This window comes from Tenrec ecaudatus, chromosome X (assembly GCF_050624435.1).
Source record: "Tenrec ecaudatus isolate mTenEca1 chromosome X, mTenEca1.hap1, whole genome shotgun sequence".
In the NCBI taxonomy this organism is placed as follows: domain Eukaryota; kingdom Metazoa; phylum Chordata; class Mammalia; order Afrosoricida; family Tenrecidae; genus Tenrec; species Tenrec ecaudatus.
In genome coordinates, this window is record NC_134548.1 from 149,551,541 (window position 1) to 149,578,955 (window position 27,415).

The 27,415-nt window shown below is 41.8% G+C and overlaps 1 protein-coding gene across 4 annotated transcripts in view; it reads left to right on the forward strand.

Moving 5' to 3' along the window:
- The first annotated feature begins 4,464 nt into the window (after positions 1–4,464).
- PHF6 (PHD finger protein 6) overlaps positions 4,465–27,415 on the forward strand; it is an 80,860-nt gene continuing 57,909 nt past the window's right edge. Inside the window, exons 1-5 of one of the 4 annotated variants that reach the window (XM_075539590.1) lie at positions 4,465–4,652; positions 8,655–8,835; positions 9,056–9,157; positions 22,197–22,330; positions 22,619–22,662. In XM_075539590.1, the coding sequence (XP_075395705.1) occupies positions 8,698–8,835; positions 9,056–9,157; positions 22,197–22,330; positions 22,619–22,662 (418 nt within the window). In that variant the 5' untranslated portion in view covers positions 4,465–4,652; positions 8,655–8,697. Of the gene's footprint in view, positions 4,653–7,127; positions 7,343–8,654; positions 8,836–9,055; positions 9,158–22,196; positions 22,331–22,618; positions 22,663–27,415 lie in introns of those variants that run through there. The other 3 variants (XM_075539588.1, XM_075539587.1, XM_075539589.1) reach the window with 3 other exon arrangements.

Genomic DNA, 27,415 nt, shown 5'->3' on the forward strand with positions numbered 1-27,415 from the left:
GTAGTGAGAGTGGCGATATCAGGAGGGTGGAGGGAAGGTGGGGTAGAAAGAGGGAACCCATTACAAGGATCTACATATAACCCCTCCCTTGGGGGATGGACAACAGAAAAGCAGGTGAAGGGAAACATCGGACAGTGTAAGACATGACAAAATAATAATAATTTATAAATTATCAAGGGCTCATGAGGGAGTGAGGGTGGGAGAAAATGGGGGGAAATGAGTAGCTGACACCAAGGGCTCAAGTAGAAAGCAAATTTTTTGAGAACGATGATGGCAACAAATGTACAAATGTGCTTGACACCATGGATGTATGTATGGATTGTGATGAGAGTTGTACGAGCCCCCAATAAAATGTTTTTTTTAAGTGAGGTCACAGAAATGTAGGTGAGTTTAGTGTTTGATTTAGGCAGGAGTAGAAATATCATTGGTGTTTTATACAGAAACCTTTAAGATGGGGAAGGAAGTTGTTTTTCAGTTCTGAGGATGATGAATTTGTTTGTTCTGGATTTAGTGATTTGAGGTCAAGGTCAGGGCTGATCTATGCAAAGCAGATGCAGTTGCTAAGCAGTTGTTTACAGGGTAGAGAGAGTCGAGAATTTTTAACAATTCTCCAAAAAGAAGAAGTACATAAGGCACTTTCTTATGTGCGGTTCTCAACAGATATTTCTCAGCATCCAGCATCTCCTGTGGATTTAAAGAAGGTGGATTCCCATACCCACACCTTCAGAATGTTCAGGGGTCTCACACACACACACACACACACACACACACACACACACACACTCACACACACACACCAACCACCTCCACACCAAAAGAACCAAATCTCTACATTTTCAACAAGCTCTTCAAGACAATTCTCACTTGCAAATTGTTAAGAACTGTGGGGCGTGAAGAGGACCAGATCAGCAGAGGGTCCAGGACTCAGTATAGATGGGGATTGACCTTATAGGACAGGGTAGAACGGTCCTCTTTGTGAGTTTCTGAGACTGTAACTCTTTACAGGATTAGAAAGCTTCGTATTTCTCCCATGGGGCAGCAGGTGGTTTCAAACTGCTCACCTTGAGGTGAGCAGTTCAATGCGCCACCACAGTGCCACCAGGGCGCCTAGTTGAGATGAAAGCCTGCCTTATGAAGTGAGAAGGGAAACCTGTGTCAGAGGCGTTACGGAGGTAAGGGAAATAGCAACAACAAAAAGACAAAACCATATAGAAACTCACTGCCATGGAGCAGATACCGACTCATAGGGACCCTGGAGGCCAGGGTCAAACTATCCCCTGTGAGTTTCTGAGACTGTAACTATTTACGGAAGTAAAAACACCAAAACAACTCCCAGCCATCCAGCCGATGGTGACTCTCAGCGACCCTATAGGACAGGGTAGAAGAGCCCCTGTGGGGCTCCAAGACAGACACTCCTCTTTTTTTTAACTCTATATAATTATATATTTACATATCTATGTTAATGCCTATAGACGTATTTTTAATCATTTTATTGGGGGCTCGTCCAACTCTTATCACAATCCATCCATCCATCCATTGTGTCAGGCACATTTGTACATTTGTTGCCATCATCATTCTCAAAACATTTCCGTTCTACCTGAGCCCTGGCATCAGTTCCACATTTTTGCCCCTCCCTCCCCACTGGCCCCTCCCTCATGAACCCGTGATATTTTATAAATGATTATTATTTGGGGGAACCCATTTCAAGGATCTACATATAACTCCCTCCCTGGGGGACGGACAAAAGAAAAGTGGGTGAGGGAGACGTCAGACAGTGTAAGAGGAGACTGTCACTCGACGGAAGCAGATCTTGTGGTTAGCAGCTGAATGCTTCACCACGAAGCCCCCAGGACTCGGTCCAGAACTTGGACGGGGTGTTCTTCAGTGCACCAGTTCAGCGTTAGGAATCAGGACAAACAACTTTCTGAGCTCTGGGGAATGCATGTACAAGATAAAGTGGAGATAAAGCCTGAATAGCCCTTTCCTCAGCTCAGCACGTCAGGAAATGCTGGCCTTTGGTGCGTGTGAGGTCTCAAAAGGCAGCTCTGGAGCCTGAAGGAAATGATAGGGACAGTGTTGTTGGGGGTCCTGGTGTGCCTGAAGAGATTACTAGATCACAGGCTACACACATCCTCAGGCATTAGTAAGAGTTTGTTATCGCAATCTTGACTCATTGCTGCAGCCCTGGAAATCACAGGGCTGAGTTTATCAGTCCTGCTAATTGGGCCTGGCTACCATACCTGAGGCAGAGCAGTGAGGCAAAGGGCGGCTCACCCCAAAGCTGCTGCTTCATTCAGCCTGCTCTTCTAAAGATTTCCAAAATACCAAACCAAACTCTCTGCCATCGAGTCAATGCCAACTCCATGACCCTGAAGCGGGACAGCCCTGGAAACCTGATGGGGGCAGTTCAGAAGCCACTGGACAACGGCGAGTTTGGCTTGTCCCGAGCTTACTTACTACAACTGTAGAAAAGACGAAGCTGGAGAGTTTGCATGGGGTGCTCAAAAAAGTCCGGGGGTCAATGAAACAAAGAACTCACCACCGTGGAGTTGACTTGATGGTAACCGACTGGGGCCTTAAAGTAACAGGCGTCCATGATCTCGCTCCCTGTCTTGTACTCTCTTTTCTGCCTCTCAGGAGCCCTGGTCAGCAGTTCGAAACTACCAGGTGCTCCGTAGGAGAAAGCCAAAAGGAAGCTTTTTCCAAAGGGGCTTTTCTAGGCTGTTCAGTAGGGTTACTATGAATCGGAACAGATTTGATGGCAAATAGTTTAGCTAGAATTTTTGGTTCCACACTTATATCTGTCGTTTCCTCTTACATTGCAGACAGTGGAGGACAAGCGCTGTGTCTTCTGGGCCACCATGCTGCACCTCAGCAGAAAAGAGACTACATTCTAGGCCGTGGATGTCTGCACAGGGCACCCTACGTCACCCTCACCTCATACTGTATTTGTTTGCATGTCCATCTCCTCTTCTAGACACGGAGTGGAAATGTCTTTGGACCTTAGCAGATTTGAAAATGTTTATTGAATCGAGTTCAGTGCAAATGAGTGGATGGGTGAAAGGAGAGGGAGTGGGAAAAGCTAGCCAAATGGATGATTATAACAACCTGGAGAAAAAAGAATGGGGCGCCATCCAGGTCGAGACTCTGTTTTCCAAACACACTGCCTCTGCCTCTGGATCTGATGCAAAGCTCTGATTGTTCCCGTAGGCGGCACAGAACATGGGTGAAAGGCCGTCACCCAGAGGCATTTTATACGACTGATCTGTGCACCTTTTAAAAACCGGGTAGTTGTTTGAATGACGTGGCGTTTGCATGAAAGCGGTCGCTGTGTGTGGGCAGGCAGGGAAGGGGATTGCAATGTAAGGTTGACCTTGCAGGGAAGAATGAGGACACACTATACAAAACCGCTTTGGGCAAAAGGCGGAAACCCACCCAGACTGCCAGAAAAACAGATTTGTGAAGAGCATCTCTGTTTTTGTTGTTGTTCTTTGTGTTTGAACCTAAAAAGACTGGCTACCTGATCGAAAATGCCCAAGGATGATTCTTGCAGAGGGCAGTATTTCTGTGGGAATTACAACAGCTCTTTTGTCTCTCACCATCACCCTATAAGACAAGACAGGTTGTACGATTTTGGACGTGATGAAATCAAGGCACAGGGAGGTAGGTAAAGCAATGGCGTTCAAGGTCATCGAGCTGGAATTCAAACCCAAGCTGGCTGGCTCCATTCAGCAAAGAGCTAAGCTCTCATTCAGAAGGCAGGTTTGTGCGACCTGGGAGGGAAAAATCTATGGCCCTTTCTGAACAAGCCCAGCATTTAGAGAGGAAGGCAGTTACAGCCCAGGGACTCCGTCCATGCTTTGTGTTATCTGATGCCTTCCTCGCTCTTAGCCCGCCAGCTACTCGTTCAGTGCCCATTTCAAAAACGACAAAAAGTCCAAATCGAATGAGGGACAGAGGCTGAAAGGGTTCGGCCCAAGGATTGAAATCGAGGCTGCCGGGTGCGCTACAAGCATCTTGGTCTTTCCTGGCAGTCAAAGGAGGATGATGGAGGTCTGAGCTGCAAGGGATGCCACGAGAGTACAATGAAAAGAATGGCTGTAGAAAGGCCTCGGCGAACATGTGCGAGAGACCAGGCCGAGCCGCTCGACCCACTGCTGGAAACCCGTCTAATCCAGGGGACCCGTCCCACGGTTCTAGTCCCTGTCCCTCCTCCGCCCAGCACACAGCGAAATCTTAGAATCGCTGGCTCCGGCTCCTGCGATCCGGCCCTCAAGCACTGGCGGGGCGGCCGAGCGGAGACTGGCAGGTCCGCGCGGGAGCCGGAGGCGGGGCCTACCGCCGCGATCCGGACGGGGGCAGCCCCCCGCACATGCGTCTTGCCGCGACGGCGTCAGTTGCCCGCTCTCGGCTGCCAATCTGGGCCCGCGGCGCGCTCGGGACGTACCAACGCTTTGTGGAACGCGTGCGTGCCAGGGGGGCGGGGGGAGGGGCGACGTAAGGGCGCTCGGCGAGCCCGTCTCCTCGAATGAAAGGAAACAACCTCCGGCGACAGTACCCCGCTCCCGGGCGCTGCCGGAGAACCGGGCCGACCGCTTTCTCTTTCCCTTCATTGGCGCTCCCCTCCCGCCGCCCGCCCTTGGGCCCCGCCGGTGAGTCCCCTCGGAACCCGGGCCCCCCCCGTTCTCTGCCCGGCGGGAGGAGACCAGGATGGCGGTGGCCAGGCCGCCGCCCCTGCCCGTTGTTAGGGGGACTCGGTGGTCTGGCTTTATTGTCGGGGGCCCCCTCAGCGCCGCTCGGCGGCTCCGGGCTGGGAGCGGAGCGCCTGAGAAAGTGCCCCGGAGGCGGCCGAGGGAGCGGCGCCCTCAAGCCTGGACTTCGGGGAGGGGGCGCAACCTTTCTTTTTCTTTTTTTTTTCCCCTAGAAACAAGGGGGAGGGAAAACAATTTTTTTTTGGTCGTCCTGTGCGTTTCGCTCAAGACATATTTGGGAAGGAGGGAGACTCCTCGTCGTTCGGGCGGCAGAAGGGGCTAGCTTGACGGAATGAGGAAAAAACTCCGGGGGGGGGGGAGTGTTCGGGGTGCAACTGAGGTTCTGAGGCGAAGCTGAAAGGGAAGCCCGTTCCGGGGCGAACTCCTGAGGGGAAGACGGGGGCGGGGGGCGCGGGAGAGCCAAGGCCGGGCGATTTCCCTGCGTTTGGGAGGCTTTGGGCAAAGGACCCCTGAGGCGCCCCTGACTGAGACGCAGAGGAGCCCTCCGCAAGTGTGGGAGGGCGAGAGAGTTTTGTGAGTTCACCCCCTGCCGGGGCTGAGGGGTGGGGGTGGGGGTAAATAACGGAGAGGGTCCCTGGCGCCCCCGGGGGACGACCCCTGGTCAGAGGATCGACGCCAGGCTTTGTGAGGCGTTGGACATTTCGGTTCGTTTTTTGAGATTCTAAAGGCGCCCAAGTTGATTACGCCTCGACTTGTGGGGGTGGGGGGGAAGGGGGAAAGCTGTTCTCCCAGGCGTCCGACGGACCATCGGGGCTCCTGCCCACCTGGTCCGAATTGTCCTGTGTCCTGGGCTTGGCAACAACGGGAAGATTCCTTCAGTTTCCTCGCTAAGAAGCGCAGAAAGCAGTGCGAAAGCACGCAATCTTATCGTGCAACCGAATTCAGGTGCCCTTCCGGTCCCTCTCGTGCCGGGGCTCCCGCTCTCGCTGGAACTTTCCTGACAAAAATCCGACTTCTTGGGGCGATCTCCCTGCTAGAACTTGGATCTGGAGGTTTCAGCCCACTGGAATGTGGATTTTTTTTTTTAATTTCCGGAACTGCAGGGGGGTGGGGGGTGGGGGTGTTTGTTTCGTTCGTTTTTGTTTTTCTGGGAAAATGATCTTTCAGTTACCAGGCATTGAATGAGCTCTAGAGTTGGCCCTTGAGGGCTCGCCTTCATGTTTCAGGTTTTTCTACCTTGGTGCTTTCAGGGCATCTTGGAAAATCAGAAATGCGTGAATTGCTGCGGCAGAACGAATCTGGCTTTTATGGTTGTTTTTTGTTTTGATTTTTTCAAAAATTGTGTTTCTTTGCTAAAGACATTTAAATTCTCCCCACGCTGTTATCTTGGCCTCTTTATTTCTGCTCTGTAACATGGATGTTTTAGGTTTCCTTTAAGGAAGAGGCTTCATTGTTGGGGAAAAGCATCCAGCTTTGATCTCTGCTTGCCTTTTAGATTCAAAGTAAAACAGCATCCTGTTGAAGCCCCTTTACATTGGTCCTTGGAATGCCCTTATTCTGCTTTGCTAAAGACCACAAACAAAACAGACAGTATTAGATAAAAATCTGTCTTTTATGATAAAGACCTTTCTACAGAGTCATTGTTTCCATGATGTTTTGCACTTCATTTTACAAGGAGGCTGTAAAATTTAAAAAAAATTTTCTAGAAAGATATGCACAGATGCGTTATTTTGCTTTTAGTGGAAAAATCCATTTCATCATTGCACATTGGGGAAAGTTTTTCATTGGTTTGGTGTACCTCTTGTGCATGGCTCGATTCAATTTACATATGACATTTCAACTGCTTATGGAAAAAAGACACCAAATTATGGTTGTGTGTCAAATACAGTATCCATCCCTCTGCTCCCTTGTGGATTTGGGGGGATCTTCGGTAGGTTCTCAAAATTAGGAAAAGGCAATGTACCTGGTTATAAATGGAAAGAAGCAGAATGGCATGTGGGTAGATTTTTTGGAGCTACTTCTTTTAGAATGATTTTGAGGAGCAAAATATTATTTTCTTCTCTAGGAATTGTCTTGGACTGAGACCGTTTCCCTAGCCAACGCTGGGCTGCTGTAAGGGTGCTTGCACAGATGAGATTTTATAACGTGCTGTCCTTTCAACTGGCCAGGGTGACCAGGGGAAATGTCTGATGTGTTACAGTGGCCTTAGAGTGTCTGCTATTTTTTGCAGAGCTGCAAAGAAAACTAATTTGGATTTCCAATAGCAAGTTTTTACCCTATTTATGAATTTTTATGTTTTGCATAGTTGACGCTGGAGATTCTGGTAGGTGTACTCTTAATAAAGCAGCTGAACACATACTTGCCTGAGCAAATACAAACACACTTCCCCTTTTGTTTCTTTGTTGTGTTTTTTTTTTCTTTCCCTTCAATCCTAAAAGTATTTGCTGCTTATTTTCAGTCAGTTTCCCTGTTTAGGGCCAGTGCTATGAAATACCACATCGTTACAAAGTATCCTGTGCCTTTTGAGAGATGGAGGTATTTAAAATTGTAGCTAGCACTGAGAGTTTGTTAAACTCATCAAATCAGAGACTCTCAGGGCCTTTGGAGTTTCCAGTTAAGAAGGAAAACAGGTATGCATAGATGAAAAGATAGCTGCATTTTGACTTCATTTCAAATATTGATTATACATCTGAGTGTTTATAGTGAAGAATGTGCGATGGTTTAGAAAATCGCCTTGCTGGCACCCAGCCGCTGCTGTTCTTGTTGATGAACAAGTGTTTCTCAGAAAGCTACAATGTAAAAAAAATGAAAAGAAATCTACAATGTAGTGTTTGGAAGTCAGTTTTTATCAACTGTGTTATGTAAATGTGTTTGAATGTATCCGAATGGGCAAAGAATTCCATTGATTAATTTTAAGGCAACTATCCAAGATTTTGTTTGCGGTATGTGTTGTGAGTCCTTGAGCTGTGTAGCCCTGTTAATTTGGGGTGCCTCCCAAATCAAATTACTGATTTTAAGGGTGCTTATTTAGTAGTCTTCTGAAAAACCCATGTTGAGAGTGATGATAGAAATTTGAAATCTTCCATGTTAGAGCTTTTCTTCCTTTGTTTGACTGTATATTACCAGTAACTGTAATTTCACTAATTTAAGCCTCATTCAGAAAAGATTTCTTTCATTTATACCGTATTCCTAATTTAGGCATGTAAGTTATTGCATTTGGAAGATCACTGTCAGTTAACTTTCAAAGGCAAAAATGTGGAGTAAATCTCAGCATCAGATAGTATAGATATTTTATCATCACCTGTTTTTGTTAGGTTATTATTATAACCTTAATTATTTTCTTAATTTGAAAAAGCAGTAGAAAAGAAAAAAAATTGATTCAACGTAGATATATATTTTTAAACTTGGAAATTAATTTTAAAGTTACAGATAAAAAATACATTTATTTTTACTTTGTTAATATTTTTCAGTATGTAAACTTTAAGAAATTGTGCAGTTAGAGAATTCTATTCTCTTTGGATTTTCACTCTGGATGTTGTATAGTGTTTTAAATAGTCTTGGTTCTGCTGTTAGACAAATCTTTCTTTGCCTCCTTGAGGGGGAACCTAATTATGCATGAAAATATTTTCTATCTTATCAGCAGATGATGATGTACTATCATACACTGTACATTTTTCACTTAGCCACATAAAAATGCTTCCAATTATTTCACATTTCCCCTAATTTGAGAACAGTTAATTTTTTCAATTACTTTAGTTTAAAAAAATTTATATGCTTTTTCTTATGACATCATCTTAGGTTTTAATATTAACTTGTTTGTAATAAGTAACCATTTAGAAATATCTATTAAAACTTAGGTCAATTATTAAATAACTTATATGAATATGTAAAAACTGGTTTTCAAAGGACATTAATTGTTTTGTTACCTTTTTTATTCTCTAGCATTTTTTTGCTAAAGTGGCATTCTAAAGGCAATTTAAAAATCATGTCAAGCTCAGTTGAACAGAAAAAGGGGCCTACACGACAGCGCAAATGTGGCTTTTGTAAGTCAAATAGAGACAAGGAATGTGGACAATTACTAATATCTGAAAACCAGAAGGTGGCAGCACACCATAAATGTATGGTAAGTATGCGGGCAGCAACCAGAAGACCTGACGCACTGAAATTTTAATAGCCATTCCTGAGTCCTCAGAACCTCATTTAAGTTTTAAGAAATTAGTTGTTACTAGTTCGATACTGTTTTAACTAGAATGTGCCCTTTAAATTTTAGCCATCGTATTCACTGTTTTACAATGATTTATTCAGGTGTGAACCATAATTTTCTTTTTTGATGTACTTCATAGCTCTTTTCATCTGCTTTGGTATCATCACACTCTGATAATGAGAGTCTTGGTGGATTTTCTATTGAAGATGTCCAAAAGGAAATAAAAAGAGGCACAAAACTGGTAAGTTGGTATTTCTGCCTCTTGAGGATAAAAATTAAGGAGGAAATTGCTTATTTTAGGGAGTGTGTTGTATTATTTAGCTGGGTATAATTTTAACTTGCAGTCCTTTTTTTAAAAAATCTCTGAACGAGCAAAATTCAAAGCTGGGTTTAATGTATTCACCACTCGACTAAAAAGGAATGAATAATTTTTTCCAGAGAGAATTAACTTTGGGGAGGCTGTGTTTACTTAGAACATGAGCACTTTGCTTAATTTGAGTGTATCGTGTGCTAAGAGAGTTAAGTTCTGATTTGTTTGCACCATCCATCATAAAATAACTCATGTTCTGATGAGTGAAAATGTTGAGGAGGAAAATGTTAGTCCTCGCCGACCATAGTGTTTTCCTGTGGACCCCGCTATATACTATAGCATTTATGACTTTGGGCATCTTTCAGTGAATTTCACAGGCATCGTTCTGAAACCAGCTAGAGTAACGTCCCTGTTCTTTTCACTACCAGAAACCAGATTGGCAAGGTAGTGATTATATTGCTCTATTGACAAAATAATGTCATCTCTCTTGGCATTCGTGACACCTTATGGTTGATTTGGGAGCACTCAATTAACCGAAAGGTTTATTTTCATTGTTCTCAATTAAGCTCTTTATTGTTATGTACACCCGAAACTGTACCTTCAGTAACTTCCTATCCAGTGTTGGATTATTTCATGGATGAGTTTGGTAGAGAACATCAGTGGACAGTCTTGGGCACTGAGTAATGTCGTATTTCACAGAAAACCTGAGCTGATGGCCACTAGATGAAACGTTGGTGGAAAGATAGAGGTTATCATGTTGATGCTTAGGAACAATTTCTTATGAACAGCAGTCCTGTAGTGTTAAAAACGCAAGCCCTAGTAACTCAGTGGTGAAAGTACTCTGCAGCAAAGGAGAGCAGCAGTGGCTAGAACCTATCAGCCACTCCACAAAAGAAAGGCGTGACAGTCTTATTTACATAAAAATTCCAGCTTTGGAAGCACTGTGGGGCAGTTCTCTCTCCTGTAGGGATGCTATCAGCCGGAGTCGACTCAATGGCAGTGGGTTTAATATCAGAAAAATGCAGCATGTAGAAATAGGAATACCAAGATAACTTTTGAGATTTACTTTAGATTAGGAAATAGTCCCAAAGCCTAGCTAGGATTGATACTGGAAAAAAAATGAGAATTCCGAGGTCAGACTGTTTTTGTTGCAGTGAGGCCTTAACTGTGAAAATGCTTATCCTCCCCATGCCAAACTGTAGCTAGCAGTGGAAATTGGCCTTTTTTTAGTGTGATTTTTATTTGCTACTTCTCATTTTCTATAGTTTGCTGATATTTTCCCCTCAGAACCAGAACAGTGTGCTTTTATTTCCTAGTACTTAACAGCAAATTCAAATAGAAAGAATGCTATTTACTTGAAAATGGTTGTACTGTAACCCTTACAGCCCTAGTATTCATTCCTTGGCATTATGGACTTTCCTGGAAAATACTTCTACATCCTGACTTGTTACTATTATTTAGTCACTTGGTATGCTGCTCTTGTCAGAACAGGAGCCGCTTTGATACCTAACTTTTTAAAAAAGCATTTTATTAGGGGCTCATACAACTCTTACCACAATCCGTTCATATATCAATTGTGTGAAGCACATTTGTACGTTCATTGCCCTCATCATTCTCAAAATATTTGCTCTCTGCTTAAGCCCCTGGCATCAGCTCCTCATTTTACCCCTCCCTCCCCGCTCCCCTCTCCCTAATGAACCCTTGATAATTTAAAAGTTATTATTTTGTTATATCTTGCACAGTCTGATATCTCCCTTCACCCAATTGTCTACTGTTCGTCCCCCAGGGAGGAGGTTGTATGTAGATCCTTGTAATCGGTTCCCCCGTTCCACCCGATACCTAACTTTTTAAGATATTATTAACACGTGTATTTTAGGTTGGCTGACTAAAGAAACAAATCCATTGATACTCATTAGTAAGAAAGAGCTTTATATCCAGGAGTAATTGTATACCAAGAAAGCATCTCAGCCAGTCCAACTCAAGTCCATAAGTCTGGTACTAGTCTATAAGTCCCTCTTTAGATTCATGGCAACCACATGCAATGATGTGGACTGCAGGAAGACCACAAGATGATGGATGCAAAGTCGCATGAATCCAGGGTCTGTGGAAACATCCATCACAAGGCTCAGCAACTCTCGGGTCAGCGAGCAGGCAAGGTGGAGGGAGAGGGAGGTATTCAGGGCCCTCAAAGAGGCACCGTCCATCAAGACTGATTGACAGGTTGGATACCACCCCTACACTTTTTGTATATCTTTCAGTTGACATAAAACTGTGTAACCACAACATGCAATGTCTAGTTTTAAAGGAAGCAATAGCATATGCCGGGCAGTACTGATTTAATTTAGTTGGACCCATTTGTGAAGAAAACTCCAGAACTTTTCACTATTATAAATTGTTTTGATTAATTTTTAATGTTATTGTATAGGGAGTCCATTTTCTTCTCAAGTGATCATTAAGTTTCTTAGTCTAGGGAGTGGTTTAGGAGCATAAGCTATGGGAATAGACTTGGTTTGGGTTTGAATCTCAACTCAATTCACCTACTAGCTGGGTGACCCTGGGCAAGTAATTTACTTCTTTAAGCCATGTTTGTTGTACCTATAAAAGGGATAATGACGAATCTTAACTCACAGGGTTATTTACCAGCATTAAAAGAGATAGTTTAAAGGATTTAGTATGGTACCTGACACACAGTTAGGTCTTGATAAATGGTAGCCACCATTGTAATTATTGTTCTTTTTATTTATAAGTAATAGTAATTAGGTCCTCTTAGTATCATTGAGAAGGCTCAGGTTCATGAAAAGCATGTAGGGCAGGGATGTTGCCAGGCCTGTTTAAAAAAATAATATCAACCCTGTCACTGACACATTATGTAACCAGGGATAAGTCATTAACTTTTTTGCCTTTTCTCCAACTGTAAAATAGAGGTAATATTTAATCACTGCTTTTTAAACAATGGTGTTGCATGGCGTAAAAGTGGTATAAGATATGCAGGGTTCCCTTTAAAAAGGTGTTTCTGAGGCTGTGGGCATCTAGAAAAACAGGAGAATTCCTAAGTCTGGCTGTATAATTGTGCCCCCTCCTTCTCCCAAAATGTTAGAATTAGAGTAACCTATATGGGAACAGGAAGGTCGCATTTATACGTTCAACTGTGAAATAATGTATTTATCCTTTTAGCCATTAGTTTTGTTCCTTTCACCATAATGTTTTTACAAAAAGTGCTGTCAAAATTCCAGTTTCGTTTTCTCCTTTTCACTCTGTAGCTTTGTCTAAGCAATAAATTAGCCATAAATCAAATAAGAAGGGTGCAAAAAGCAAAGCATTTTATATGACTGATATTCTCCCTATAAATGATCAGCCACCTTAATTGACTTTTTAAGGCATTTTATCCTGTGCGCCTGTAGGTGAAAACTGGGTCGCAAATACCCATTGAAGAATCATCGGAAACAGGAGTACTGGTCCCTGAGTGCTTCTAGACAGATTCTTGTCTGTCTGGTATTGCCTCCTAAGGGGTTCACTTTGCCTCCAAGAAAACGATAGTGAAATTGAGAATGATGATGGCGACAAGTGTGCTTGACACACTGGATTGTGATAAAAGAGTTGTACGAGCCCCCAATAAAAGGATTTTTTTTTAAGTATAGTGAGAAGTGGCCAGCCCTTGAAATGAAAGTGTCTATAGATGGCCAGATGGGTCCGAGTCTTGTGACAATGGCGGTCTGAGTAGATCAAGTGGTGCAGGTGTGTGGTTTCTGTTCTTGCTGCCATGGCAGTTTTCTGAGGTTTCACGTCAGCTACAAGGGTTAGGAAGGAAAGCTATGCTTCATGAAGATACTGGTGTCAGTACATGTATAGCGCCAAAATGGACTGGGGAATACGGGCCAGAGTATGAAGGCTTTTCTTATCTCAAGGTCTTGTTTTTGCCGTTTGGACAGATCTTTTTTCCCTCCTGATTGAAGCCATTTGGAGATCCTGTATCTATACCATCTACTCTGATTCTCCAGCCATTTCACCAAGAAATGCATGTCCTCATTTAATTTTTTAAGATCATTTTATTGGGGGCTCTTATCAATCCATACATCAACTGTATCAAGCACATTTGTACATATGTTCCTATCGTCATTTTCTAGACATTTACTTTCTGCTTAAGCCCTTGGTATCAGCTCCTCTTTTTTTCTCTCCTCTCATCCTTGTGACCCCTTGATCAATGATAAATTATTATTGTTTTCCTATCTTACACCAACCGCTGTCCCCCTTCATCCATGTTTCTGTTGTTCTTCCCCCTCGGCGGTGGGTGGGGGGTGGTAGTGGTGGTTATGCATCGATCATTGCGATTGGTTTCCCCTATCCTCACCTTTTAAAGTGTGCTTAAGGAAACATTTGAGTCTATTTGAAGAAATACTCTTTCTGAATAAAACTAGATGATTAGAGCATTAGAAGTCCCTGCATTGGGTAGTCAGTATTCTAATTGGTATCTGTCAGATATATCATACACTACACTTAGCCAGAGTTTAGCTTCTATAACTCCAACAAAGGTTATCTGTAAACTTCGAAAGGGAAGATTTTTGTTTGCCTTATTCTTCAGGACAGCAAGGACTTGTGATTCCTCCCTAAGAAGCTAAAGAAGAACCATTGTGCAACACTCGGCACAGTTGAGAGCTCGCCCTTGTGTAGCGCTCCTTTCTTCATGTAAATCCATTTATTCTAGGTCTGTTTCCTTTCATTAAGGGAAGTAGTTTTTCCTTATTAAAATGGATGATCTTTCATATACTTCCTGACTGTCCTCTCACTCATAAATGTTCCCTTTTTCAAATGTAATACTTTTCCTCGTGTCTTATTATGAAATTCTCTGAATATTTTTCCTACTTTATTTGGAGTTGTAGAGAAAGCTCACGTTTATGGACACTTAATATTTCCTAAATACGGAGCTTAAATGTGAGTACTTAAAATATGTGCTCATATATAATCTTTTAAGAGTAATTCTGTGAGGTGGGGAAATACTCATTCTCATTTTGCAGATGAAAACATTGTAGCTCAGAGACGTTAACTAATGTGACTATTCGTAGCACTTTAAGTGGAATAGCTAATATTTGACTCTAGGGTCAGTTGACTCTAAGATCAGAACTTTCATATAATTTAATCTAATCTAGCTAGACTGGACAGTCTTAAGTACCCAACCAAAAATCGCATATGAAAATATATGTGATTATTAGAGCTGAGTAATTTTCAAATAAAGATGAACATCATACTGAATTTAGGACATAATCTAACTCCTGGTAGTATGTTCTGGTCAGAGCATTATCTTGTTACTTTTAAGGACAAAACTGTGTGCATCCTGTGTGAGAATGTTGTGATCCTTGATTCTGTTCAAGATATTTTGGTTGCCTTTGGGGGAAAAGCCAGTTCTATGCAGTATTTACTTTGCTGTTTACTCAGTACCAGTGGAGTGCTTGGTACCCAGGTGAAACAAGGTGTCTGAGTTTGAGAGTTTCTTCTGGGCAAGCCATGATCCCACACATAAGGTAATCCATACTATATACACTATTTGATTCTGTGTGGAAGGAATCTTACCCATTTAGGTATGAAGACTGCTTCCTATTGGCCAGGGTTTTTTGTTTTTTTTTTTTTTAATAAAAAAAGTGAGGAGGAAATGAATCCAGGAAATCAGCTAGCCATTATCAGGCAAGGGTCATTAAGACCGGTAGTAGCAGATTAGTGTAAAGGTGAGAATATGTAGGGGGCATGAGTAAGGGCAAAGGAAGATTGTTTTTCAATGACAAATGGGGAGAAGGAAGTGTAATGATGGTAGTATTCTTGTGTTTGTCTGCTCTTCATAGATGTCTAGTGAACATCATAAATCCAGCCCTTTCTAAAACCAGTCTTCATCATTTACTGATCCTGAAACCTTTCTTTTCCTCTTTCCACTCTTTTCTTCCACATCTGTCATGCTGATTCCATTTCTGAGGTATCTTTCTTCCTTAATCCTACCCTGTTTTCCACTCTTTCATAATATACAGTAATATATTGTGGTAAGTGCTTGACCTCTGCTTTTAAATGTTAATATTACTTTCAGATTCACACCTGTAATGTTTCCTTACATACAAATGCCTCAGTCTGCCCTTCAGAAGTTGTATCTTAACCCACCTTTTCCATCTTTAACTCGTGTTCTCTCACATACACCCTCCCTTCACTGCAAGGCATCCCACTTGCCTCTCAGTTCCCTAACCTCCTGTCCTATCCACACTACCCTTTATGTACTGACATTCATCACTGCATCCTAGTAGCTTCGTACAAGGTTTTGACATCGAGACTGTGGCCCTTACACACTCTTCAGGCCTGGAACTGAACCCACCCCACAGGATCAGATCTCAGCCAAACAGAGTGGCTTCAAAGGGGACTAACACCCAGGAAAAATATACTTGTCAGTAAATCAATCATATGAAACCAAAAGGGCAGCATTTGCCCCAAACCAAAGCTCAGAAGGAAGGAAGGAACGGGGAGGAATGAAGGACAAATGGAAATGGGGAGCCCAAGGAGGAAGTGGAAAGAATGCTGTTAAATTGAGGGGATTGCCACCAACCCAGGAAACATAATGTACATAAGTTGTTGAATGGAAAGCTAATTTGCTCTCAAATATTTCACCCAAACCTCAATAAAAAGTGGAAGGGAGAGGGGAGTTCTTTTTGACATCCAACTCAAACTCCAAAGTTTAGTTCTGCCGTAGAATTTAACCTGTATGCATTGCTTTTATTACAAAAGCATGTTACAGCATGCTTTTCTTCCTGCTGTATTGTAAGCTCAAGAACAAAAGAAGTTGTCTGCTCCCACAGAGATTTATAGTCTTGGACAACTCAGTGGTACAGATATATTTTGTCCTAAAGGTCGCTATGAATCTGAATGTACTTGCTGGCAAGGGGAGGCTTAATGCTTGGAAAACACTGTGTATAAGCCGAGTTTTTCAGCAGATTTTAAACGCCGTTTTTGTGGTAAAATTAGGTGCCTCGGCTGATATTCAGGTTGGCTTATACTCGAGTATATGTAGTAGTATAGCTCTTAATGTTTTGTTTGCATTCTGTAGAGTTAAAAATACATGGCACCTCACTAATTGATTGAATTTGAAGGAGTGAAAGGCTTCAATTGGAAAGTAGTTAGAAGTATCCAGGATGAGCTAAGTGTAAATGGGCCAGAGAAGTCTTGATTCAGTATGAAAAGAGAGGAGAGAAAGCTCAAGGGAAAATTAAGCTGTTTTTTTACTCCAGGATGGTAGAGAGCAATGAATGTCTGACAGGAAGGTTTTCCTGTTTCTTCAACTTAATTTCCCCAGTGTTATTACATTGTTTCTTCAACTATTGCATTGGCCTCCCGCCCGCCCATGCTGCCCCCCCTCCCACAAGAGTATCTGGAATTCATGTATCTGTTCTTTTATGAAATACTTAGTATCTACTCTTTGCCAAGCATAACTTCAACTCCATTCTCCCAGTGTTAATACATTGTTTCTTCAAGTATCACAAGAAATTTGAAAGACAGTTACCTGGTCAGCTGATTACTTTTGTTTCTATTGCTCTCTTCATGATTCTTGACCTTCTTTCCAGCAAGGCTGGTCTGGTCTTGCATCCTCCACCTTTATTTCTGCCTCTGCTCAATCGGTGCCTTTTCCACTGGCTTGTTCTCCCCCATCTCACCTTTCCAACCCGTAGTTTAGACGGCTTAAATCTATGTCTAGGAGTATCTGATGGTAATTACAGTAAAGCCGCAGCTACTAGAAATATGCCCAAGGAAAATCGTGCCATAAGATATTTAAATATTCAGTACCAGAGTAAGCTCACGCACAACAGATTTATTGGCCACTGCTTTAGGAGGTATTCTGTGTTAGTCTTCTAAGAAATTCAGTCTAGTAGGAATTGATGGGTATAATCTACGCCTTTGCAAAGATAATTATCCACCTAAGGGAGTAAAATGATTAGAGCCAAAGTGAATGCTACATATCTGAAGTCCCATAGGAGTTCAGGGACAAACAGTCATTTATTTTAGAGGTTGGACTTTCCATTCCTAGTTGTGTAAGCAAATGCAAATTGTGCATTTGGGTTTTACTGTGGTCAATCTTGCTGTTCTCTTTGTTCTTGATAGACATATGACTGTTTGTATTACAGGAAAACTGTAGAAAATAAATCTTGTAAATTTTGATCCCTAGTTCTACCCCCTCGCCCAGAAAAGTAGTTCCCACTTTCCGCAAACATTTTTTACTGATTTTATCTTACTCTTTCTTTTGTTGCAATGCACTGACAATGAAAAATAAAGTCTTTTGTTCACTTGAAAAAACAAACTATCAGTTTTAAATGCTATCGTTACCAGGTTATTTGCATAGTAGATCTCACCAGAGTAGTCCAGTCCATTTGCTTTAAGTACATTTGAATTTATAAGCAGTTGACAACACTTTCACTATATTTTATACTTTTGATTTTCTTGGCACTATCCCCAGCCTGAGAGGTGAGTAGTAGAAGCATTTGCTAGGGTGTTCCTGATAGTATTTTTTAAAATATGGATTTACATCTAAGAGAACTTTTCCCATTATAGAAAATTATGAAGGAAAACAAATAATTCCCAATCCCACCATCCAGAACTAACCACTCCTGGAATTGTGCCATATTGACCTCTCTCTATTTTCCGTTAATGTACGTTATAAAACATATTAGAGCTCATAGTACACAGAATATTTTGTCCTTGCTTCATTTTTTTTCACTTTACATTACACTTAAACCATGTTCCGGGTCATTAAATGTTCTTTGAAAAGAATAGTTGTAGACTATTCCTTCCCGTGGGTATGCTGTTGTTTTTGTTAGGTGCCATTGAGTGATTTCCAGCCAACCCATGGCGACCCTACCTACGACCAAATGAAACACTTCTCCCCCGCCCACCCATCCCCCAGTCCGGTGCCATCCTCACAGTTGTTCCTATGCTTGAGCCCATTGTTGGCAGCCACTGTGTCAATCCATCACCTTGAGGAGTTTCCCCTTTCTTGCTGCTCCTGTACTTTACTAAACGTGATATCCTTCTCCAGGGATTGGTCTTGCCTGACAACCTGTCCAACAAACTAGATAACATGAAGTCTCTCCATCCTTGCCTCTACGGAGCAATCTGGCCATACTAATTCCAGGAAAGATTGGTTTGTCCTTTTAGGAGTCCATGATATCGGTTCAGTGTTATTCTCCAGCACCACAATTCAAATGCACCTTAGTCCTCAAAGTAATAGCCTTGCCTTTCAGTCCTCTAAAAAGGTCTTGTAAGCAGTTTTCCCTGAGGCAATGTGCCTTTTCATCTCTTGACTGCTGCTTCCAGGAACATTGACTGGAGCCAGCCAAGTAAGACAAAATCCTTCAACAACTTCGGTCCTTTTTTTTTTTTCTTTCATTTATTATGTTGCTTATTTGCCCAGTTGGGAGGATTTAGGTCGTCTTTACATTGAGCTGTAATCCATACTGAAGGCTGCAATCCTCGATCATTATCAGCAAGTGCTTCAAGTCCTCCCTTTCAGCAAGCAAGGTTGTGTCATCTGCAAATCACAGGTTGTTAATAAGCCTCCCTCCAATCCTGATACCTGTGTTCTTCTTCATAGAATCCAGCTTCTCTGGTGATTTGCTCAGCATACAGACTGAATAAGTATGGTGAGAGAATACAAAAAACCCTGTCACACACCTTTCCTGACTTGAAACCATGCAGTATTCCCTTGTGGGTTAATACCATAACATAATTTTCCTTTGTTGTTCATAGGTGATTTTATTTCTGTGGGCTATTCTGGAAAATTTTGCAATGAACGTGCTTTATTTATCAGTGATTTTATTGGGGGCTCGTACAACCCTTATTACAATCCATCCATTGTGTCAAGCACATTTGTACAATTTGTTATCATCATCATTCTCAACATTTGCTTTCTACTTGAGCCCTTGGTATCAGATCCTCATTTATTTTTTTAATGAACGTGATTTTATATAAAACTTCTTTGGAGTCTGATATTTTTCTAGACTGGATTTATAGAAATATAGTGTCTGGGGATCTGAAAATGCAACCTTTTGAAAGACTCTTTGACAAAAAATTGCCCAGTGCTTGCCGAGACTGTGCACTAGTTCCCAGCCATTTCATTGGCTGAAATGAAAGGGCTCATTTTTTTGTTTCTTTGCCACCACTTCGAAATAAACATTTCCCCTTTAATTTTTGCTTGCTTATTCAACTCAGTAATTTTTTTTCACAATACACCTCTCCAAACCTGTTTTAGATGTACTTTCAGGATAAACTACTTGTAATTGAATTCTTAGTGAAGTGGGTGAACTGCTCAATTTCCTGTGTAAAGAAAAAAATAGATTGCAAAGGAGTAGGCGAAGAAGAGTTTGCATGTAAGCCGTGCCACAACACGGGGGTGTCTGGTGACTTGTTGGAGTGATGGAATATTTTTCTTTATGTACTTTTTTTTCTAAAATATTCAATAAGTAGGTTTTGGACCACGAATACAGTTCACTGAAAAGATAGAGCCTCAAAATTAAGCTGCAGTACACATGACTCACTACCTCAATTTCCCAGTCACGCAAATTGTACAGTGACGGCCACCCACTGGCCTACCATGCTTTGTATGTTTTCGGGGATCCTGGTGATAAACCATTCATAGATGACCGGCTTTGGGCTGACTTCTCCTCCAAAGCAGAGCTGATCTCCTGCTGTGATCTATTGAAAGTCAGCCCTGGACATATGGGCTTGTAAGACCAAACGAAAAATAAAGTACAAGGTGAAACCTGTGAGAGCTGGCACTCAACAGGACTGCCTTGTTCCCAGGTTCGCAAGGTTGCCACTTTGACAAAGCACAGCCCTACCACATTTCCAACATTCCACTGGGAGGAAAATTTGTGGGGGTTTTCCTTTTCTCAGTTACATGTTAGGCTGCTAACTGCAAGGTTAAGTTTCTAAGTCACCAGCTCCTCCTCGGGAGAAAGACGAGGTTTTCTACTGTTAACAGTTACAGTCTCAAAAATTCACAGGAGCAGTTCTCCTTCCTGTCGGGATTGACTCAATGGCAGTGAGTTGAGTCTTTTTCTCTTCGCAGGTTTCTCTCTTACCCAAGTTATGGCCTTTACAGGTTTTACTCTATAACAGCATCCCCTGTGTGAGATTTGATACGATTCCTTTTTTAGTGAAATGATTCTTTGAACTAAGGGATTTCTCAAGTAGAGATTCCCCCGCTGTCTGAAAAGCAGTGTTCCTATGAACTCTTTTGTAGACTGAGATGGCATAAAGCAGACCCCAGGTAAGCCCCAGAGCCTGAAGGAACATTGGCATCAAGTGTTCAAACCCTGTTTAAAGCCCTGCCGACTGAGTTGCTGGAATGTCCTTCCCAGGAAGGAGCTTGGCACCGCCCCCAGCTCTCTAAAGAGGTCTGCGTGGCCTCTTCATGGCTCCATATAAAGCCAACGCTTAAAAAAAAAAAAAAGCCAAAGCTTACTGTTCACCTTTTTTTTCTCATAGAAACAAAAACTTAAAGATTTCTTCTGGCTAGTGAATACAGGCACTGATGTAGGTCTTTCATAAAAGTGAAGTGGCTGCACCGAGCCTGCAAGTAGCAGGAGCTAGCTGCGTTAATAAGGGGCACTAACCCCCACCTGGCTTACAACAACCATGGCAAATATCTTTGATGGGAATATTTTTATAAATGCTGATAGGTTGAATAAGAGTGAGTGTTTACTTGCTTACACGAATGTCAAATTTATTGGAATTTATATGCCTCTTGGTATACATTAAAATTGTTTAGGAACCAAGAAAGACAAGAGCTAGGGTGGTAAGTGTCTTGCATGTTGGCATTAAGAAAAAGGTATCGAGCACCCAAGTAATAAAACGAGCCATTTTCCGGATTGACAGCACCGTGCACTTATTTACGTATGGCATCTGTAGCTTAGGAGAGAGCCTCGTTCATTGTCCACTTAGTACACCGAGAGACACTCATCACAATCCCTAGCCATCTTTGCAGAGTCTTTTTTGGGTAAAGCAATTTTGTTCTCCTTTCTAAGTCTAGGGCATGAGATAGTTAAGATGAGGAGTCTTAAAAGGTAAAGTCAGAAGGTGAGATATCTGGTGAAAGCATCGAGTTCTTTTTCTTATGTTTCTGAACTCACAATGTAAGAGATAAGTAACAGAAGTAAATTTTCTTATGACAGTTGAAGTAGATAGCATATTTTCACAATATAATCAATTTGACATCACAAAATACTATCAGAGCTCAAGGTACTGAAAAATAATCTACCTAATCGCTTAGCCCTTCAAGTGCATCTTAACCAGGCTCCCAAACGTGAGGCTTCTTTTGCAGGTTCATACTAAAAGTAGAAATCTAAGCCTATTGCCACTGGGTGGATTTTGACTCTTAGCAATCCTGTAGGGCAGAGTAGAACTGGTCCCGTGGGGTTTTTTAGGCTGTGAAACTGTACAGAAGCAGATAGCCTCTTCTTTATCCCGAGGAACGGTTGGTAGAGTCATACAGCTGACCATGTGTCTAGCAGCCGAGCACTTAACCGCTCTGCCACCAAAGCTCCGTAAATGGAATAACAGAGGAAATTGTTTTCTGGCATGAGATAGTTTCCCCAGTAACTTAAACCTTTCATATTTAGCCCGGAAATACCTGAGTTGCTCAAAAAGATCTGACACTTCTGGTACTCATAGCTCACATTCTTGATTTGCTATCTTTCAGTTTCTCCTGACCTCAGTGAAATCGTAAACATGAATAATGTTCAGTTAATTTTGTGAGTCGTTAACATGAAGGAGAAATCTCCCTTGGTATAGTATTTTATTCACCTGGTTTCCAGCCAAGAAAAGCAGAAAACTAAGCACTATTACCTAGAAACGTTTTCAATAACCAATCGGTTTTCCTTGACAGCAGCTGATAGATAGCACAACCTCAGCACACTCAACCACTAATAATAATACCTTGCTGTTTTTGCTGTAGATGTGTTCTTTGTGCCATTGTCCTGGAGCAACAATAGGTTGTGATGTGAAAACCTGTCACAGGACATACCACTACCACTGTGCATTGCATGACAAAGCTCAGATCCGAGAGAAACCTTCACAAGGAATTTACATGTAATTATTTCACTTCTCCTTTTGTTTTTTGTCATATTCCCCCCACCCCCAGCCCTACTTTCTGTAGGCGTTTGTAAAGGTTTTCCTTATTTGAAAGCATTTTACCATCATTGTAAAGGGTGTTTGTGCTAAGGAATTAGTGTTGATAGAAATGATAGCAAGTCTAATAATAAGACACTTGCAATGCAATTGTGAATACTGTGAAGCATACATTTCCCCCTACTTGAAAAAGAAATCTTAATTGCTTTTTCTTACTTGATAATTTTTCATTTCTTTATTTTTTTGTAGGGTTTATTGCCGAAAACACAAGAAAACTGCATATAACTCTGAAGGTAAACATCATTCCACTACTTTTCAGTTTTAAAAAGAAATTTGAGTTTTAAAAAGTTGTCAGTTACATTGTATTAAGTTATTACTACAAGATGAATGTCGATATTAAATCCACTTAGAAGAATTGAGAAAAGTGATAGGATAAAACTAATGAACATAAGAGAAGACTTTAAGAAAATATGTATCCTCAAGTTATGGTGAGAATTATAGTAAAGATATATTGATCTTTAGGAAGAAATAAATGTGATGAATTAGAATCTTTGCTGTCTTCAGATATTTTAGGGAATGTGATTTTGGGAATACTAACACACTCTGTAATCACCAGACTTTCTGTTTTTATTCACACTGACCTATCTTCTTTTTTAAAATATAGGCATACCCATAAGAAATAATTTTAAATTATGGCCTTAGCCTCTCTTCTGGTCCGGAATGGAACTCAGCTCTATGGGTCAACTTTCAGCGAAACAATGGATTGGCCCATAAGGGGAACAAATAACATTAATGAACTAAGCACACTGTAGAATAAACAACCATTTGAGATCAAAAGTTATTTATCTTATCAAAGGACAAAGTTCAGAAGGGTTAGAAAAGAAGAAGGAGAAATGGGAAGTAGGAAACACAAGTAGGAAGTTTGACAAGTGATGTTTCATTGAGGGGCTTGTAGTGAATGCAATGAAAGAAAATATGTTGATTTTTAAATGGTATGGGCAAATTCTCCAATTGAATTCTGTTTTCAAGTTTTGTCAAACAAATGGCTTTGATACTTAACTATGTGAACGGTTTAGGTTTAATTTGAGATTGCTGAAGCCGTTTCTTTTCAGTTAGGAACCATTAAGGGTTTTTGTGGTTGTTGGCTTCTGAGAACACACCTTTTAGAATTAGGATGGCTTGACCAATGCATGCAATTTTAAGAAGGTGTTCCTTTTATAACAGTCTGTCTAATTATTGTGATAGCATATTATGTTTTTTGGTCATTGAATAAAAATCTCCTAAATCTTGACTATTGTAATCCAAAAGTCTTGTCTCCACTTCTAGATGTCAGAGTCACCTGGATACTCAAGTACTGGTTGAAAATACAATCTTTAGCAAAAACTAGTCTTTAAGGTAAACAGACGGTTAAAAAATAATAGTTTTGAGACAGTAAGTGAAGTGCAACTGATTAGTCTTCATGTTAATCCCTTCACTCCCCTGCTTAATTCTAGAATGAATTAAAAGTCTATTGTGAGGAACAGGAATAGGCTTGGCTTTCCTTCAGATTGCAGCAGTATGATTTATCCTCTGTGGATTGTAGTGGGAAGCCAAGGATTGAGACTTGCTACCTGAAAAATACAAGGATGTGACTACACTGGGGCCTGGTATTTGAAATGTAGGCTTGTCTCTTGTAATTTGAGAAGAATGGCAGGACTGGTGGACATAAAAAAAAATACCCCTTTTATTCCCTAGATTTCTGAAGCAGTTAATAGCACCTAGTGGTAACAAAGAGTCACTGCAGCAAACGTCAGGTAGAATCATTTGAACTACCTTTTTACTCTGAGAGAAAGCTGGAGCTTTCAACTCTTATAAAGAGTTGCAGTCTCTGGAACTCACAGGGGCAATTCTATCCTGTCCTACAGGGGTCACCGTAAGTTGGCATTGATTCGAGAACAGTGAGTCTGGTTTGTGTTTTTCTGCTCTGAGGTACTTATTTTTGAGAGTTTCCATCGGTCTTTTTAAGATGACTTTTAGTGTAGCCGGAAGGACTCCTATGAATACAATTTGCAATATGACTGGTTTGAAATATGTAGCACATTGAGACTCCCTTGTATTACCAGTATATAGAGTGTCTTTATATGCTTATTAGAAAGATGAGGCTTTCTGCTCCTATAAAGAATTCCAGTCTTAGAAACCCACAGAGGCAGTTCTGCCTTGCCCTATAGCAGTGGTTCTCAACCTTCCTAATGCCTCGACCCTTTCATACAGTTCCTCATGTTGTGGTGACCCCCACAACCGTAAAATTATTTTCGTTGCTACTTCATAACTGTCATTTTGCTACTGTTATGAATCGGGCGACCTCTGTGAAAGGTTCATTCCACTCCCAACGGGGTCGCGACTCACAGGTTGAGAACCGCTGCCCTATAGGGTCACTGTGATCTACAATAGACTCAATGGCAGTGAGTTTTTACAGTTTATTACAGAACTTGAAGCATAATTTCAAATATGCCAGCGTTAACGAGTTTGTGTGTGTTGAATTTGGGGGTCTCAGTGCATTCATTTAGCATGAACTTACTTGATGCTGAGTTCTTAATGAGAAAGCAGCCTTCCATTTAGTTCATTGTAATGATGGAAAGATAGCTGTTCTCCTTTATGATCACGAGTTATGATGAGGGTGTGGAGGGTTGTATTTAAGAGACGACTAGAAGCTTGGAATTTGAGAATAATTGCCTCATTTGGCCACTTAATTTTCCCATCTTCTCAAAATAAAATATGAGGAATTATTGAATCCCTGAAACCCATGCCATCCGTGAGTTTTGTATCAGAGAAGGGTGACCTGTGAGTTTATAGAAGTGATTCTTTGTTGCGTTACTCTGCAGCAGCATCCTTGTTATTACGCTATTTGGAGATAATTTTGAACTGCCACCATGTGGCTAGATTATTAGACTGCCAGACCCAGAAACTATATATTTGCTTGTTAATGGTGATGGCCAGGCTGCCTATAAAATGACTTGAAGCAAGGAGGAAAGCACTTTTAATAAAAACAGTGCTACAACTTATGGTAATAATGGACTGAAAATAAGATCCTTCTGGAGTTAGGCATGGGTTAGTAAATTCCTGCCATGTGCTGGGCTTGTTGGGTGATTGGAGCTACAAGAATAAACTAGGGGGGGGCCTCAGTTCCCTCTGAGTTTGAATTCTAATTTGAGAGATGGACATTAAACAAGTGATTGAGTAATGAATTGCTTATTATAATCTTGATGAATGGCACAAGTCAGAGGTATAGGCTACTAAGAGAGCACCTTTGAGGTTCTGCCTGTTTGGTGACACAAGAGAGGGCTTCCCCCAAGAAGTTTCATTTAATTTACGTCTTAAAGACTAAAGGATTGAAGGAGCATCCTATGCAAAAGGAACAGGAATGACTGACACAGGACCGAACTTGATGCTTCCTAACGCCGTTGTTTGAGAACTGTGAAAGTAGCCTCTGGGGTTGGGGGTGGAGGAAGGTGAGGGCCCGAGCACCCAGAAGCATTTCAGTGCTATTCTAAGAACCAGGGAGTGAGGGGATTTTTTTTCCTTTGTTTTTGTTTTTTAGCAGGGAATATGGCCTACTCCAGGAATCCTGGTGAGTGATGATGATGATACAAGAGGTAGACCAGAGGGTGAACAGAGATGGTCAGCTGTGAGGGTGGGCAGAGGCAGAATTGTTCTGACCTTGGGGTGAAGGAGAGCACAGTGTGGAGATGGCTGCAAGGGGACATTGACTTCGAGAACATTGGAGTGGAGTGTGCTCCTGGGGGAGACGTAGGAGTGTAGTCCAAAAGGTTGCAGTTGAGATGCCTGTGCCCTGGGAGCTAACCAAGTAATGATTACATAAGGCGGCTTCCAACAACTGGTAAAATAAAAGGAAATTTCCCCCTGAACTCTCTGAGGTCCCTGTGTATAATTCAGGATCCCTTGTGATGTGGTGTGCATTACTTGTTCTGCTAACTGCAAGGCCCACAATTCAAAACCTCCAGCTGCTCTGCAGGAGAAAAGTGAGGCTTTCCATTCCAGTAAGATTTGCAGCCTTGGAAACCCACAAGAATAGTTTTACACTATAGTTCAGGGTTAGGTTTCAGTGGATAGACCCGGGTTTGTTTGTTTGTTTGGGGGTGCACATAGACTGTACATAAAGCATACAGCATTTATATAGTTCTTGTTCTTTAAATAGAAGCTTTGACTAGTGATAAGATTGTCTGATCCAAATCTCTGATTGGAGCAAAGTCACCTGAGGAAAGTGTTCAGTAATTGTCTGGCGGTGATCATAGAGATTATAGACAGCTGACAGGACTTCACTGAAGATCCGGGAACTGATTGGCTGGGTGGTGCTTGGATTATCCATGTTGGAATCACACAGGATTGTGGCAGGAGTTGGACAGAGGCCTGTGCACTTAAACCAGAGCAAGTCAGATGCATGAGTTAGAATGATTGGGAATTGAGAATTGTTAGCCTTGCGAGGAAGAAGGTAGCAGGACTTCTTTTTGCTCTGGAGGACTGCCACCCACCGGGAGCTTGTTAGAAATGCACAATCTCCAGCTCCACCTGGCTGGCTAGATTGGCGGCTTTTAACACGAGATCCAGGTGATTTCTGTTGTCAGTTAGCTGAATGGCATGGACCTCAGATGTTTTTCCCCAACGGAATGAAGAACAAAGGGCGTGCCAATGTTACTGATGGAACATGAGTGCTTTTGAGGATGGAACGTTCCGCATTGCTTCCATCTACCAAGGGAGCCACAAGCTTACACAGCAGTGCTTCCAGGTTCCTCACAGTGTTGACAACATGGACGTGTTTAGCGAGAAAACAGCCTCATACCTCCTAAAGCATAAATCTCACTAACACAAATGTGGTAAAAGTTGGAAATGACTTTAAAAGATAAACTCAAGAGAAGTGCTAGAACTACAGAGACCATCAAGCCCCATGTTTTGTGTCTTAACTTTGGACGCTCTAGTGTGGATTTTATTCTGTGGCTTTGTGGACAGTTCTGAGTCTTAATATTGCCAACCACTAGCCAGATCCTAGAA